At 42.5% G+C, this 15,589-nt stretch overlaps 1 protein-coding gene across 2 annotated transcripts; it reads right to left on the bottom strand.

Annotated features, from left to right (window-relative positions):
• Positions 1-7,323: 7,323 nt before the first annotated feature.
• On the bottom strand, positions 7,324-9,384 carry LOC112218738 (transcription termination factor 2, mitochondrial). 2 transcript variants are annotated; one of them, XM_024379811.1, is made up of 2 exons: positions 9,284-9,384; positions 7,324-8,860 (listed from the first exon to the last, which is right to left on the bottom strand). In XM_024379811.1, exon 2 carries the CDS (start codon positions 8,847-8,849, stop codon positions 7,704-7,706), a length of 1,146 nt encoding a protein of 381 aa, XP_024235579.1. In that variant the 5' UTR covers positions 8,850-8,860; positions 9,284-9,384; the 3' UTR covers positions 7,324-7,703. The 2 variants fall into 2 exon arrangements, with proteins under 2 accessions (XP_024235579.1, XP_024235580.1); XM_024379812.1 differs by having other exon boundaries at positions 9,203-9,290.
• Between the last annotated feature and the right edge of the window lie 6,205 nt (positions 9,385-15,589).

Genomic DNA, 15,589 nt, shown 5'->3' with positions numbered 1-15,589 from the left:
ACTCGTAACATATCATACGAAATGATTGATGGATATCCACAAATTCATACATACTATACGAAATGTAACATATTATACTATAGTTCTCAGATTTACTTACTGAATAATACGAAATGCTCTGAGACCACGTTGCAACTGTCTGTAAACCAGACAGTTATACCTTCAATTGTATCGGCGTGTGCGGACAAAGTACAGAGGAAACCTCTGCCGCTCATCGCCGCTGCGTGCAACAACATGGGAATAGGACAAAATGGACATGGCATGCCATGGCATTTACCGTGAGAAAACTCATTATTCCTTTTCCCTTGTGGATTCTGTATTAGGCGATGTTATATAATGTAACGGTTTCAAATTTAAGCTATTTAAAACCCAGCATTACAAATTACACAATTGCGTGATTGTTTGCATTATTCAATGATAACAATGTGATAATGTATTATTCATAGAAAATAGACTCCTTGAAACTCATTAACATGTATACTTGGATCATTAATTGATGCGCATTCTACATTTGTGTCCTAAATGCATAATTAGCTTACGCATTTAATGTTGGCCAGTTGTGATTGAAGTCGGATTCCATTATGCTTATTAAGATATTGTACACTTAGTAACTTGATAACACTTAATAGCACTGTAGCAATGGATCTAGTTTTTGAATAAATGGGACACTTTTGCATTTCAGTCGTCTGTAACATCTTTCGACATCTATCCAACATATTAGCCCAACACATTATATATTTTCTGAAATACTCAAGATGTTTCCTAGTCACATAAACAAATGTTGATATCATATTCACAGGAGACATGACACAACCATTTCTGTACTCTGAGTCAACCATATTTTCAGTTCAAGTTTGGTAGACTGGGACAGCAGGTTAGATGAACTGGGGCACCATAATTATAGTCCTAATTGTACCTCAATTACAATTAAGTAAATGTTGTGTAATTAGGAAACATCTGAGGATTTCAGAAATGTATCATGTGTTTGGCTAATATCTTGGATAGACGTCTGAAGAGGTGACAGACAGATGACTGAAATGCAAAAAGTGTCCCACTTTTTCTGAATTCACTCAAATAACACTACAAGAACAGTTACAGGATATAGTACTACAAGAAGTGGAGCCCTTTCTAACCTAAGTACAGGGGGTCGCTAATGTATCTCTTTCTTCCATTGGAAAATACTTTAAAACTGTCCCACTTTAGTTAGATATGGTTGGTAACGTGGGACAAAAAAAAGGCTGAATTACAAAATGTAAATATTATATTGGAAACTTTTCTATGTGTTTTGATGCACCAGTACATATAGGCCTATGAACATTTACATCACAATTTTATGATGTGCTTTATGGGGTGAGCTTCCTGTTTGAAGCTTGCTCTGCCCCCGCTCTATGTCACACCAATGAAGTGGTCTGATTTTGATCATGTCATTTCTCTGCAAGGTTTTAGTAAAAATTATTTAGATATTCTATTGTCAGACCAGTAAATGAATGCGTCAGGATTAAGCTGTCCCAGTTTATATGATGTCCCACTCTTTCCGAATTCACCCCACATGTATTTCAATATAAATAAAACATTTCAAGTTGTATTTCACTGCTTTGAGTCCATAGACAGGAGCATTGTGAAAGGATATTGGTCCAATGGTAATGAATGTATAACATATTGCTTTCACAGGACAGAATTCAAATTATTTTTGGACACTACCACAAATGTCTCCCAACCAGGTAATTTTGATTGATTTCCAATATGAATCCATGGCTTTTAGGTTACAGTGTGCCAACTGTATGATGAAATAGTAGAGCACAGACAAACAGATTACCGACCATTTCGAATCTCACCATACCTTCTCTGCTATGCAATCTGGTTTCAGAGCTGGTCATGGGTGCACCTCAGCCACGTTCAAGGTCCTAAACGATATCTTAACCGCCATCGATAAGAAACATTACTGTGCAGCCGTATTCATTGATCTGGCCAAGGCTTTCGACTCTGTCCATCACCATATCCTCATCGGCAGACTCGACAGCCTTGGTTTCTCAAATGATTGCCTCGCCTGGTTCACCAACAACTTCTCTGATAGAGTTCAGTGTGTCAAATCGGAGGGTCTGCTGTCCGGACCTTTGGCAGTGTCTATGGGGGTGCCACAGGGTTCAATTCTTGGACTGACTCTCTTCTCTGTATACATCAATGAGGTCGCTCTTGCTGCTGGTGAGTCTCTGATCCACCTCTACGCAGACGACACCATTCTGTATACTTCTGGCCCTTCTTTGGACACTGTGTTAACAACCCTCTAGGCAAGCTTCAATGCCATACAACTCTCCTTCCATGGCCTCCGATTGCTCTTAAATACAATTAAAACTAAATGCATGCTCTTCAACCGATCGCTACCTGCTCCTGCCCTCCTGTCCAACAACACTACTCTAGACAGCTCTGACTTAGAACACGTCGACAACTACAAATACTTAGGTGTCTGGTTAGACTGTAAACTCTCCTTCCAGACCCATATCAAACATCTCCAATTCAAAGTTAAATCTAGAAGTGGCTTCCTATTTCGCAACAAAGCATCCTTCACTCATGCTGCCAAACATACCCTTGTAAAACTGACCATCCTGCCAATCCTCGACTTCGGCGATGTCATTTATAAAATAGCCCCCAATACCCTACTCAACTAATTGGATGCAGTCTATCACAGTACAATCCGTTTTGTCACCAAAGCCCCATATACTACCCACCATTGCGACCTGTATGCTCTCGTTGGCTGGCCCTCGCTTCATACTCGTCGCCACACCAACTGGCTCCATGTCATCTACAAGACCCTGCTAGGTAAAGTCCCCCCTTATCTCAGCTCGCTGGTCACCATAGCATCTCCCACCTGTAGCACATGCTCCAGCAGGTATATCTCTCTAGTCACCCCCAAAACCAATTATTTATTTGGCCGCCTCTCCTTCCAGTTCTCTGCTGCCAATGACTGGAACGAACTTCAAAAATCTCTGAAACTGGAAACACTTATCTCCCTAACTAGCTTTAAGCATCAACTGTCAGAGCAGCTCACAGATTACTGCACCTGTACATAGCCCACCTATAATTTAGCCCAAACAACTACCTCTTTCCCTACTGTATTTAATTTATTTATTTATTTAGCTCCTTTGCACCCCATTATTTTTATTTCTACTTTGCACATTCTTCCACTAAAATGGGCCCAGGACTTTAAATCCAATATATGGGTTAGGAATTTTGAGTGGATCAAAATGGATTAAGTTGTTCATTATACTAGGACAGTCCATCCACTAAATTAGGTCATTACCTTTCCCTTGTAATCAGAACGCCCTGATGCATCCCTGGTGTCACCTTGTCTACCTCACTGACATCATGGCTGACTTCCACTGTGATGTCTTCTTCCCGCAGTTTGACCAAAGCATTTTTAGAAAACAAGAGAGGTGAGGAAGCATATTTAATTCTCTGCTCTCTTGGCTCTAAGCAGTGCAGCACTGTTTCCTTACACTTTGGACTCTTTTGATAAGTGGATATATTCTCTGTTCAGACTGACCAGGTCCACTCCACACACGTCACGCCAAGTGTTAGAAAGCATCATCAATCTGTCTAAATTGTCCCTTTGTTTCCCTTAACCTCAAACTAGGTTTCCTGGAGTACCAAATGAGATTCAAGAGGAGAATGGGGTTACATTTCAATTTGAAGTTTTCAAGAGGGAGATCTGTGGAGCTGAATAAATACAAACGCTCTTGACTATTCTTTGTCAGACCTTCAGTGCCTTTTTTAACTGGCATTGTGGATTGAGATGTTAAGTTGATGTCGGTTTCTACCCATGTATATCCCGTTTTATTTTGATCATGTTTATTCAGATCTACTCGTGAAACTAACATATAATGTAGTGAAGAACTGTATGAATGCACTAAACAATGTTTACTACACCACATACAATAAGAAGGGTATCCTATCGGAACCTCTGTTGTCCAGTGCAATTCTAATAAAAAAATCATTATCCACTTGTATATTACAAATGCCTCACTCTGCCTCTCATCTCATGTGTCTGTGACTGCATCAGCACAGTTCCATAACACTCATGAATCAAATTAGTCAACATGTCCATCCCAGTCAGATTTGTTACTGTTAGTCATGTCATGTGTTGTCAAATACAGACAGATTTTCATGTTTGCCCCAGACGATTGAGCCACTGCTGTCCCATATAGTGGCCTTCCTTGTCTGATGCATAATCAATCCCCTGTTATCCTCTCCCCTCATCAGTAATATTCTTCAACGTCCAAACCAATGGCTCTCTCTGAGTCAGAGCCTACTTCAGAGCAAGAGTGGCCTGGGGTGAGTCATAGCAACTTGGGCACAAGGGTTGTGTGTGTGTGTGTGTGGGGAGGGGGGTTGTTCTGGAAGTGCCCACGTTGCTATGACTCACCCCATGCCACTCTTGCTCTAACGTATGCTCTGATATTTATGACGATTTATGACTGAAGATTTCATATCATATGGCAATTTACGGTATGGAATCACCACCCAAAGGCTGGAATGGTTTTAATACTTGTAATTATGATGATTTCAAAAGTGTTTCATGTCAACTGGTGCTTTAAATGATACAGGAAATATATATTATTGAACGTTTATTCCGAATGATGTTTCTTGAAAGGTGTTGGAAAGCCATTAGATTTCTTGCAAATGTTTACTATTGAAGAATGTCTGCAATATAGTGATGTAAGTTGTAATGATACTCAAATACGGTTCCTTTAAATTCTTCAACTTGCCGTGATATTGTATTTGTCATCATGGCTAATTGAATACTTGTCATCAGTAATAATTCATTCAACTCCATCTTTCAGTATACAGTGTTTGAGTAAGTGATCCTCTAGATGGAGACACAAGACAGGACATAGAGAAAAGAGTGGGTACGGCCCCTGAAACCAATTTCCGTTTTCCCTCCCTCTTATTACAACATTTATCCAATGTCATGGATGTGGATAGGATGTGGTATGTGAACCAGTTTCTTAGAACTTTACTTAAACTGACTGATTACTGTCAGACAGATTAGGACCTTATGTCCTCTATATAATTGTGTATCAAATAACTTCTTGTCCACATCCACTCAGACAACTTGTGTATACCACAACACAACGGAAATTACTATATGCAAATGTATCCCAGAAGGGTCACCTTTACTGAGGGACATTTTCGATATGTCCCAAATGTGCCCTGGTCAAAAGTAGTGCACTACATAGGGAATAGAGTGTCATTTGGGAGCACATTATGGGATATCTTGGTATTATAACAGCTGAGGAGAAAGATGCTTAGCCATGGTCTCTGAGCACACATTCATTCTCCAAGACCTACTGACCTCAGACATTGAATATTTACCACCTTAATACTCTACAATGCTATCGCTGCAGCTGAAAAATCATACATTTTAATTGCAGGTGTCATCTATTTTCATATTTACCCTGATTTATGCCCCATAAAAACAATGTGTAACCCTGGCTAATAATACCGGGTGTCACATTTGAAATGAAAAATAACCATTTATACTGCCTCTTATTAACCTCTCCTGCTTTAAGAGATCATTCAGACTGACATTGTCGCCGTAGGGCAGCAGACAGGACGTGGTGACAGTGGATCATCATTGAGAGCGAACACGGAAGAGAGAGGGAGAAAAAAGTGAAAACGGAATTTGCATTTATACACTTCGCATGTTCTTGCTCATTACACTCAAATGGAAGCAAACCTTTTAACAGAAAACATACTGTATTTGAGCTCATAAAACAAGTTCAGGTTGTACCAAAAGAGGTCAGTGGGTAGTACTCTGTTTAAAAAGATGGCACCAATTTGAAGGTTACTGAATATAACTCAGTGTGACAACGTATGAGGGAGAAGTCACTGACAGAAAATAGAGGTGAACTTTTGGGACTGCAATATGTCCCCAAACATATCCTTGGTTCTGGTTCTGAAATTGTACATGACTCGGAACTAGACCAAATCATATAAAATTACCCTTTGGAGAACCCAAATTCATTAACATGTACATATCAATTTGTTATTGCCATGATTACAGCAGTCTTGTTAAGCTGGATCTCTTCCCCCCTCTGGTCAGACTATAGAAGCGTCTGAAATTGCACCCTATTCACTAGAGCTCTGGTCAGACTATAGAATAATCTGAAATGGCTCCCTATTCACTAGGGCTCTGGTCAGACTATAGAAGCATCTGAAATGGCACCCTATTCACTAGGGCTCTGGTCAGACTATAGAAGCATCTGAAATGACACCCTATTCACTAGGGCTCTGGTCAGACAATGGAAGCATCTGAAATGGCTCCCTATTCACTAGGGCTCTGGTCAGACTATAGAAGCATCTGAAATGGCACCCTATTCACTAGAGCTCTGGTCAGACTATAGAATAATCTGAAATGGCTCCCTATTCACTAGGGCTCTGGTCAGACTATAGAAGCATCTGATATGGCTCCCTATTCACTAGGGCTCTGGTCAGACTATAGAAGCATCTGAAATGGCTCCCTATTCACTAGGGCTCTGGTCAGACTATAGAAGCATCTGAAATGGCACCCTAAAAAGTAGTTCTCTATAGGCAATAGGGTGCTGGTTCAGATGCTGCCAAAGTTTGTTGGTTGGCAGTGAGCTGGAAACTTTGAAGCATAAAGTCATGACTTTGTTAGCTGTGCTGCTCATTCCCCATTAAAAAGCACTCTGAGCATGTTTCAAGGGCTCCAGCAGGCTCAGCAAGGCCTTTAAAATAAGCTTACAGTACAGTATTTGGGGTAGGCCTATATGCTCAGCAAGGCCGCATAGTGATTTTTACCCTGAATTAACATGTGCGCACTAATCTAAAACCACGGCAGGTGTAAGGCAGGTGAAAAGCTGACCAAATTAGTTTCTGCACATATTGAATGCAACTCCACTTCAGTTCTCAATACAAGCCAAGTTGGTAGATACATTTGAAAGATCAATATCAGTTCTATACCCATGACAAATCAGACATGACAGTGTGTGTTAAACCTATACACACAGGTAATAAAGTTCTTGCAAATCCAACCAAAGAAATCATATTTTGCTTTTCCAGTCAGGCAGAAATGACCTGGTATTTGATTTCAGCACTTCAAAGACTAATAGAGTCATCTTATCAGCCAATAAAACAAAACCCTGTAAAAAACACTTGCTTAAGGGGACAAAAGTGATGCTGCCATCAAGACACTGAGATGATGTTATCCACAATGACACTGGCTGTAGAGCAAACAAGTTTATGGCTCATTACTGTTTATAAAAGTGAACCCTCAATGATACCTTTCATACACAAAACCATGAATAATCAATCAAATTGTTTTATTAGGATGTTTTGAGGGGGTTATTTTGACACATATTGGCTTCAATACACAGGCAATTCCCAACACACAGCAAAACATCTGTTTAACAGGTATTCGACATTGCATCATAATATCCAAATATTATTGTTATCCTAATAGTATTTAAATATTGCACAGATAAAATGATGCGTTGCCTCTTTCAAGGTAACCTTATCCCCAGGCTAAATGCCTTTGGGGAGGAATTGTCTGTTGTGCAAGACTACTTTCAAGGCAAGCTCGTCTCCTAAACTCAGTAATACCATTCAGCTGAAAGAAAATCCTGATTCAAGTTCTCCCTATGGTGATATAAGAATGTTCTACATTTTAGACCATGAAATCAAGGTCAATCATCAACCTTTAACGGGGCAACAGGGTTGAAGAGTGGTCTTTCCCGTCGCAGTTGCAGTTTACCAGAACTCATCTCAAAGTCCTTCTTAGTGCCGTTGAGGGCTTGTAGGCTGCCTGTCCGTACATCATAGCCATATGACCGCAGTGTTTGGATCCGGTAACTTACAATCTGTGTGGTCAGCTCCAGAACGGTCGGAGTCTGTGTAATCTGAGCCATAGTGACTCCAGCTCTGAGCAGGCCCTCGAAGCGTTCAGCCAGGATGACCTCAGGGTAGTAAAGCAAGGCTGGGCAGTTGAGGACCATGTCCCGGAGCTCAGCCTCTGAGCAGCCCAGGGTCTCCTGAGAGTAGGCCAGGGTGTGGCGCATGCTGTCCGGGTTGAGCTCGACAACATACCCCCTGAGTTTGGAGAGGAGGCGGAGGAGCTCTGAGGTGGTGAAACCCCGGTCTCTGAGGAACAGCAGGTTGTCCCTCAGCACCTCCGGGGGCTTGAGGAGGACAAAGGGGTTCTGACTGAGCAGCTTCTGTAGCCAGATCTTCATGTTAGCTGCGTCACCCCCAAGCTCCAGATAGGCCTGCTGCAGGGTGCAGACCATCTCCTTGTTCTGCCCCACAGGGCAGCTGAAACTCTGGGGGGCGCTGGCCATCAGCTTGGTGACAATGCGCTTGTTTAGGTGTAAACTCTGGAAAAAGTCGATGTTGGCCCTCTGGTTGGCGTGGTGACTGGAGGTAAAGAAGGAGGCGGGAAACTTCTCAATGATGCCCACTAGGTCTCTCTCTCTGGGGCAGATGGACCTCCACAGCTCCCTCTGGGCCTGCTGCTGCTCCGGGCTGCAGAGGACCGCCTCGGGGTAGAGCTCCAGGACCCGGGCAATCATGGGCCCCTCTGCTCCCATGTCCCGCAGCAGGCTGGCCGTCTCACTCACATAGGCAGGGCTCTGATGCAGGACCCAGCCCTTGAGCTGGCGGATCTTCTGGATGTCCACAGAAAGGTCATAGAGGGCTTCCACGGTCACCTGGTTCTCTGCTGTGCCTCCCGGGTTTGAGAAGGCCCTGAGAGGGGGGAGACGTCGAATCCACTGACAGTGGCGGCATAGCAACGTTGTGACTAATCGCAACATGGGTGCACAGTCACAGGCCATGCAGGTCTGACCTAGGGGTGATGTAACAAAAATAGTAATATGACCTTTCCTTTTCTAGATAGCTTGCTACAGACTCGACTATTAAAAAATACAAAACATATCATTTTTGTGAATCAAAACAAAGGGAACATAAACTCAGCACTTAACAAATTAGTAATAATGAAGAATTGTACAAATATCACATCAGTCATATGGTCATAACATTGGTCTGTCACTGTCTGAGTTAGTCATCTAGCTAAGGTTAGCTAAATTAGCTAGCTGCCTTGACAGCTATGATAGGTTGCTAAAGGCAAGCAGGATCAATTGTGATGACACACGACGATGCTGGGAAGACAAAACTTTTGCAAACTTACAACTGATTCAATTAAAATGCATGTTCATTCATTTCCCTTGTACTTTCCAAACAGAAACAAAAGAGAAGTACATCACAGTACCTGAGTTTGTTAGCAGCGTTCAGCGGATGTGACGTTTCGTTATGAAACTGAACTTTGCTTCTTTGGTTTATGGCTGTGTGGTACTAGCTGCAGATACACCACAGCGCAACTAAGTGTACAAGAACGGTAATGCACAGCTGACACTATGCAAAAATCTAAACTCATCTCTCCAGCCGCTGAAAGGCAGACTAAAACTATTCCAGCTTAAAATGGATACTAAACTAAGTTTACATAGATCATATAGATCACAGAAGAGATGTAATGTAGCAATGCTTTTCTTCTGCTTCTGACTAAACTTGCTTGTAGGAAGCAGAGCAGTAACAACCCCGGTATACTTCTCTTATCTTCTTATCTTTACATTCCTCCGTCAGAGCTCTGGTCTTGCACCATACACTTCCAGTAATTAGGGTATTTTGGCAAATGTATATTTCAAATCAAATAGCAGTCGATGCATCTCAGAAGCAGCAACATATGGGACAGACACTGATCACTGTAATCAGCACAGAGCTAAACTGGAGTGAACAGAGAGGGAAAGTTTCTCACAGTTTGGGCTTAATCACACTGCTTGATCACCAGCTCCACAGGCTGTTCTTCCAGCCCAGTTCAGGAAATGTATGTAGCTTCCCAATCTGGTGACTGAGAGGAAATTGGAGCTCATTATTGTAAGTCTGCATAATGTTTAAAGGCACCTGGGGATAATGGCTTGAATGCAGGCAGCCAGGCAGGTACTATGGCAAAATTAGATCTGATCTACCTAATCAGCAATACTATTGTATGTAGCTCATGTAATCAGCACCCCTTACTTTTTGTAAAGGCCAGGGAGTAAGACTGAGGTTGGACAATTTTTGGGGACACAGCAACTGACATTATTGTAAAAAATCCCTTCAATTAGCTGCATAACTTGTAGTACAGTCCAAATGCTTAAAGAGAATAGAATAATTAATGTAAGAAACTAGTTATTACGTTTTTTAAATGTCTTTATTTCACCTTTATTTTACCAGGTAGGCTAGTTGAGAACAAGTTCTCATCTACAACTGCGACCTGGTCAAGATAAAGCAAAGCAGTTCGACACATACAACAACACAGAGTTACACGTGGAATTAACAAACATAGTCAAAAATACAGTAGAAAAAGTCTATATACAGTGTGTGCAAATGAGGTAGGATAAGGGAGGTAAGGCAATACATAGGCCATGGTGGTGAAGTAATTACAACATAGCAATTAAACACTGGAATGGTAGATGTGCAAAAGATGAATGTGCAAGTAGAGATACTGGGGTGCAAAGGAGCAAGATAAATACATAAACAGAGTATGGGGATGAGGTAGTTGGATGGGTTATTTACAGATGGACTATGTACAGGTGCAGTGATCTGTGAGCTGCTCTGACAGCAGGTGCTTAAAGCAAAATAACTCCAGTTATTGACAACCTCCTTATCTCCTTTTCTGTCTGCTCATGGCTGTTTGAGTGAAGAGTCCTTAGCGATATGTAGTTTGTACATGATGTGTGATTCACAGAGAGGAAGTTGTGTGAACTTCATCTTTATGCTGTAGAGAATACAATTTTCTTTGGGCATTACACATTTGTCTGAACTTTAAAACCCAACCAATACTTATACAATATCACTATGTGGCCCACTGATAAAGGACATGGGTTATAATGTATCTAACAGAGGTAGGACCAAGTCATTATTATTCGAGCACAAGCAAGTCTCACGTCACAAGGTCCATGTCTCAAGTTGAGTCCCAAGTAGATCGGGTGAAAAGTTGTACATTCTAAGAGCAAGTCAAATCGAGTAGAGTCACAAGTTTTCAAGTCAAGTAAAAAAATGTTTTGTCTACAACACATTTTGACTAGTCTATGTAATTGTAAAATAGGGCATTTGTAGCAGTCGTAAGGGCGTGAAATCAGCAGGAAGCAAGGCAGGTTGACGTGCTCAGAGTGTAGATTTATTTACAGGTGTTGGTGATCCAATGATGAAAGCGCAATATCGTACAAAATATACAAGCAGATTTACCAAATATACACGGGCAATAGCCCAAAATAAATAGCCTCTTTATCAGGCTTAACATGTCCTATCTGAACGGACACAAGTAGAGCGCCTCCCCTTGAGAAACCAAATCGAATCTGTCTAACAGAAGCTCAAACAGGTAGGCCTACATAATACAAGCACTTGGCCCCCAGGACCAATTGGCAATTACAACTAATAAACTGGTTCTATAATGTAAAAGGTAATTTCCACATCCATTGGTACATTTGTCTCAATCAGACTTGATGATTATTCATGATATTTCAACCCCATGCATACATACATGGAGCGAACAATAATTTTCTCTTATTCAACGTTCCGACTCCAAAGCGTGGAGCGCATGCCACAAAACATATTTCTATGCACACTGAGACTTGCGCTCCTATTATGCACAACCATAATGACAGAGACTATAGGACAGACACAGGGAACTCCGACATAACCCGAGAAATATGAACGAAGGAAGCCATACTTTAAATTAAATAAACAGATCTTCTACCTCATGAGTCTTATGAACGTTCATATGCACTATAAACATCGCGCCCACTCAGAGCAGGGAAAAGAATGGTAGGCTAAATGAAAATGTATCATAAGCCTATCAAAGGTGAAACAAAAATGTCTACGTGTTGCAAGAAACAGTACGGTGATGGAATGAAGACACGCTAGCAAATTATTGTAATATTATATGGAATATAGATTTACTACATAGGGCCTTGTAAAACATAAAAAAGTTATCCTTTTTAGAAAAAACTACAGTAACGTCACCAAATAATTGATTAAAATACACTGTTTTGCAATGAAGGTCTACAGTAGCCTCAACAGTGCTCTGTAGGGTAGCATCATGGTGTAGCCGAAGTACAGCTAGCTTCCGTCCTACATTGACGTCAATACAAAACCTAGGAGGCTCATAGTTCTCAACCCCTTCCATAGACTTACACAGTAATTATGACAACTTCCGGACTCCAACCTATCAGAGCTCTTGCAGCATGAACTGACATGTTGTCCACCCAATCAAATGATTAAAACATATATATTATTTCACCTTTATTTAACCAGGTAGGCCAGTTGAGTACAAGTTTACAACTGCGACCTGGTCAAGATAAAGCAAAGCAGTGTGACAAAAACAACAACACAGAGTCGTCCGTCTGTCCTGAGCTGCCAGAGTCGCCCGTCTGTCAAAAGCTGCCAGAGTCGCCTGTCTGTCCTGAGCTGCCAGAGTCGTCCGTCTGTCCTGAACTGCCAGAGTCGCCCGTCTGTCCTGAGCTGCCAGAGCCGCCCGCCTGTCATGAGCTGCCAGAGCCACCGGTCAGTCAGGAGCTGCAAGAGCCGCCAGTCAGTCAGGAGCTGCCAGAGCCGTCCATTACTCTGGTGCTGCTGGTATCGCCCTTCACTCCGGAGCTGCCGGAATTGCCTTTCACTCCGGAGCTGCGGGAGTCTCCCGCCTGTCCGGTACTGCCGGAATCTCCCGTCTATTCGGGACCTGAGGCAAGGGTCCCCAGTCCGAGGTCGGCGGCGAGGGTCGCCGCTCTCAAGGCGCCACTTAAGTGGGCCGAGACTATGATGGAGTGGGGTCCACGTCCCGCGCCAGAGCTGCCACGGCGGACAGACACCCACCCAGACCCTCCCCTATAGGTTCAGGTTTTGTGGCCGGAGTCCGCACCTTTGGAGGTGGGGGTACTGTCACGTTCTGACCTTAGTCCTTTTGTGATGTATTTGTTTTAGTATGATCAGGGCATGAGTTGGGTGGGCAGTCTATGTTCTTTTTTCTATGAATTGGTTTTTCAGTGTTTGGCCTGGTATGGTTCTCAATCAGAGGCAGCTGTCAATCGTGGTCCCTGATTGAGAACAATTTACACTGGAGTGATATATGTGCAGATATGGATGTGCAAGTGCAAATACTGGTGTGCAAAAGAGCAGAAAAACAAAAACAAATATGGGGATGAGGTAGGTAGTTGGTTGGATGGGCTATTTACAGATGGGCTGTGTACAGCTGCAGCGATCGGTAAGCTGCTCTGACAGCTGACGCTTAAGGTTGGTGTGGGAGATATAAGTCCCCAACTTCAGTGATTTTTGCAATTCGTTCCAGTCATTGGCAGCAGAGAACTGGAAGAAAAGGCGGCCAATAAGGTTTTGGCTTTGGGGATGACCAGTGAAATATACCTGCTGGAGCGAATGCTACGGGTGGGTGTTGCTATGGTGACCAGTGAGCTAAGATAAGGCAGAGCTTTACCTAGCAAAGACTTATAGATGACCTGGAGCCAGTGGGTTTGGTGACGAATATGTAGCGAGGACCAGCCAACGAGAGCATACAGGTCGCAGTGGTGGGTAGTATATGGGGCTTTGGTGACAAAACGGTTGGCACTGTTATAGACTGCATCCAATTTGCTGAGTGGAGTGTTGGAGGCTATTTTGTAAATTACATCCCCGAAGTCAAGGATCGGTAGGATAGTCAGTATGTTTGAGGGTATGAGGGTATGTTTGGAAGCATGAGTGAAGGAGGCTTTGTTGCGAAATAGGAAGCCGATTCTTGATTTCATTTTGGATTGGAAATGCTTAATGTGAGTCTGGAAGGAGAGTTTACAGTCTAGCCAGACACCTAGGTGTTTATAGTTGTCCACATATTCTAAGTCAGAACCGTTCAGAGTCGTGATGCTAGTCAGGCGGGCAGGTGCGGGCAGCCATCGGTTGAAGAGCGTGCATTAAGTTTTACTAGCATTTAAGAGCAGTTGGAGGCCACGGAAGGAGTGTTGTATGGCGTTGAAGCTCATTTGGAGATTTGTTAGCACAGTGTCCAAAGAAGGGCCAGATGTATACAGAATGGTGTCATCTGCGTAGAGGTGGATCAAAGAATCACACGCAGTAAGAGCCACATCATTGATATATATATAGAGAAAAGCGTCAGCCCGAGAATTGAACCCTGTTGCACCCCCATAGAGACTGCCAGAGGTCCAGACAACAGGCCCTCCGATTTGACTCACTGAACTCTATCTAAGAAGTAGTTAATGAAACAGACGAGGCAGTCATTAGAGAAACCAAGGCTGTTGAGTCTGCCGATAAGAATACGGTGATTGACAGAGTTGAAAGCCTTGGCCAGGTCGATGAAGACAGCTGCACAGTCTTGTTTTTTATCGATGGCGGTTATGATATCATTTAGGACCTTGAGAGTGGCTGAGGTGTACCCGTGACCAGCTCGGAAACCAGATTGCATAGCGGAGAAGGTACGGTGGGATTTGAAATGGCCGGTGATCTGTTTGTTCACTTGGCTTTCGAAAACTTTAGAGAGGCAGGGCAGGATGGATATAGGTCTGTAACCGTTTTGTTCGAGAGTGTCTCCCCCTTAGAAGAGGGAGATGACCACGGCCGCTGTCCAATCTTTAGGAATCTCAGATTATACGAAAGAGAGGTTGAACAGACTAGTAATAGGGGTTGAAACAATGGCAGCAGATTTTTAGGAATTTTAGGAAGAGAGGGTCCAGATTGTCTAGCCCAGCTGATCAGAGAATGAATGTGGTACTGAAAGCATAAGCTACAGCTAGCTAGCACTGCAGTGCATAAAATGTTGTGAGTAGTAAATTAATTTCTTCCAAAATGAAGGAGAAGCAAGAGAGAGAGATATCTTCATTTTTATTCACTTTCAGTTTGACCTACATAGCTAGCAAATGCAGCTAGCTAATTTAGCTTACTCAAACACCCTGCTCAAAAAGAGGGATGCTATGTTAGCTAGCTGGCTATGACTATCCAACACAACACTGGAACTCTTCCAAGTCAAGGTAAACTTTTGGTTTTACTCATCTATTGCCACCGGGGCCTGCCGGTATAAGTGCTAAACTGCTTACTGAAGGTACACTTTAACGTTACTGCATGATTGTAGCGGGTTTACTAATGCATGAGTTCTAGTAGCTATGTTTACTATTACGTTACTTTAGATAATATCATGACCGAAAAAAGCTTCTGGATATCAGGACAGAGATTACTCACCTCGTACTGGACAAAGATTTTTCCTTTAAAAAGTCGGACGCAAAGGATTTACTTCAGACACTCGACGAGGCCAAGTTATTTTTATTGGTGACATACACATGGCTAGCAGATTGCGAGTGTAGCAAAATGCTTGTGTTTCCAGTTCCGACAATTCAGCAATATCTAACAAGTAATATCTAACAAATCCACAACACATACCTAATGGAATAAGGAACGGAATGGAATAAGAATATATACATATATATATATATATATGGATGAGCAATGACAGAGCGGCATAGGCAATATGCAGTAGATAGTA

Source organism: Oncorhynchus tshawytscha, linkage group LG19 (assembly GCF_018296145.1).
Source record: "Oncorhynchus tshawytscha isolate Ot180627B linkage group LG19, Otsh_v2.0, whole genome shotgun sequence".
Classification (NCBI taxonomy): Eukaryota; Metazoa; Chordata; class Actinopteri; order Salmoniformes; family Salmonidae; genus Oncorhynchus; species Oncorhynchus tshawytscha.
Note: the sequence above shows the minus strand (reverse complement) of the source record. Positions and strands in the feature narration are given on the sequence as shown.

Bases quoted from the DNA above. Each gene is read 5' to 3' on its own strand.
- LOC112218738 (XM_024379811.1), bottom strand. From the start codon at position 8,849: ATGGCCTGTGACTGTGCACCCATGTTGCGATTAGTCACAACGTTGCTA.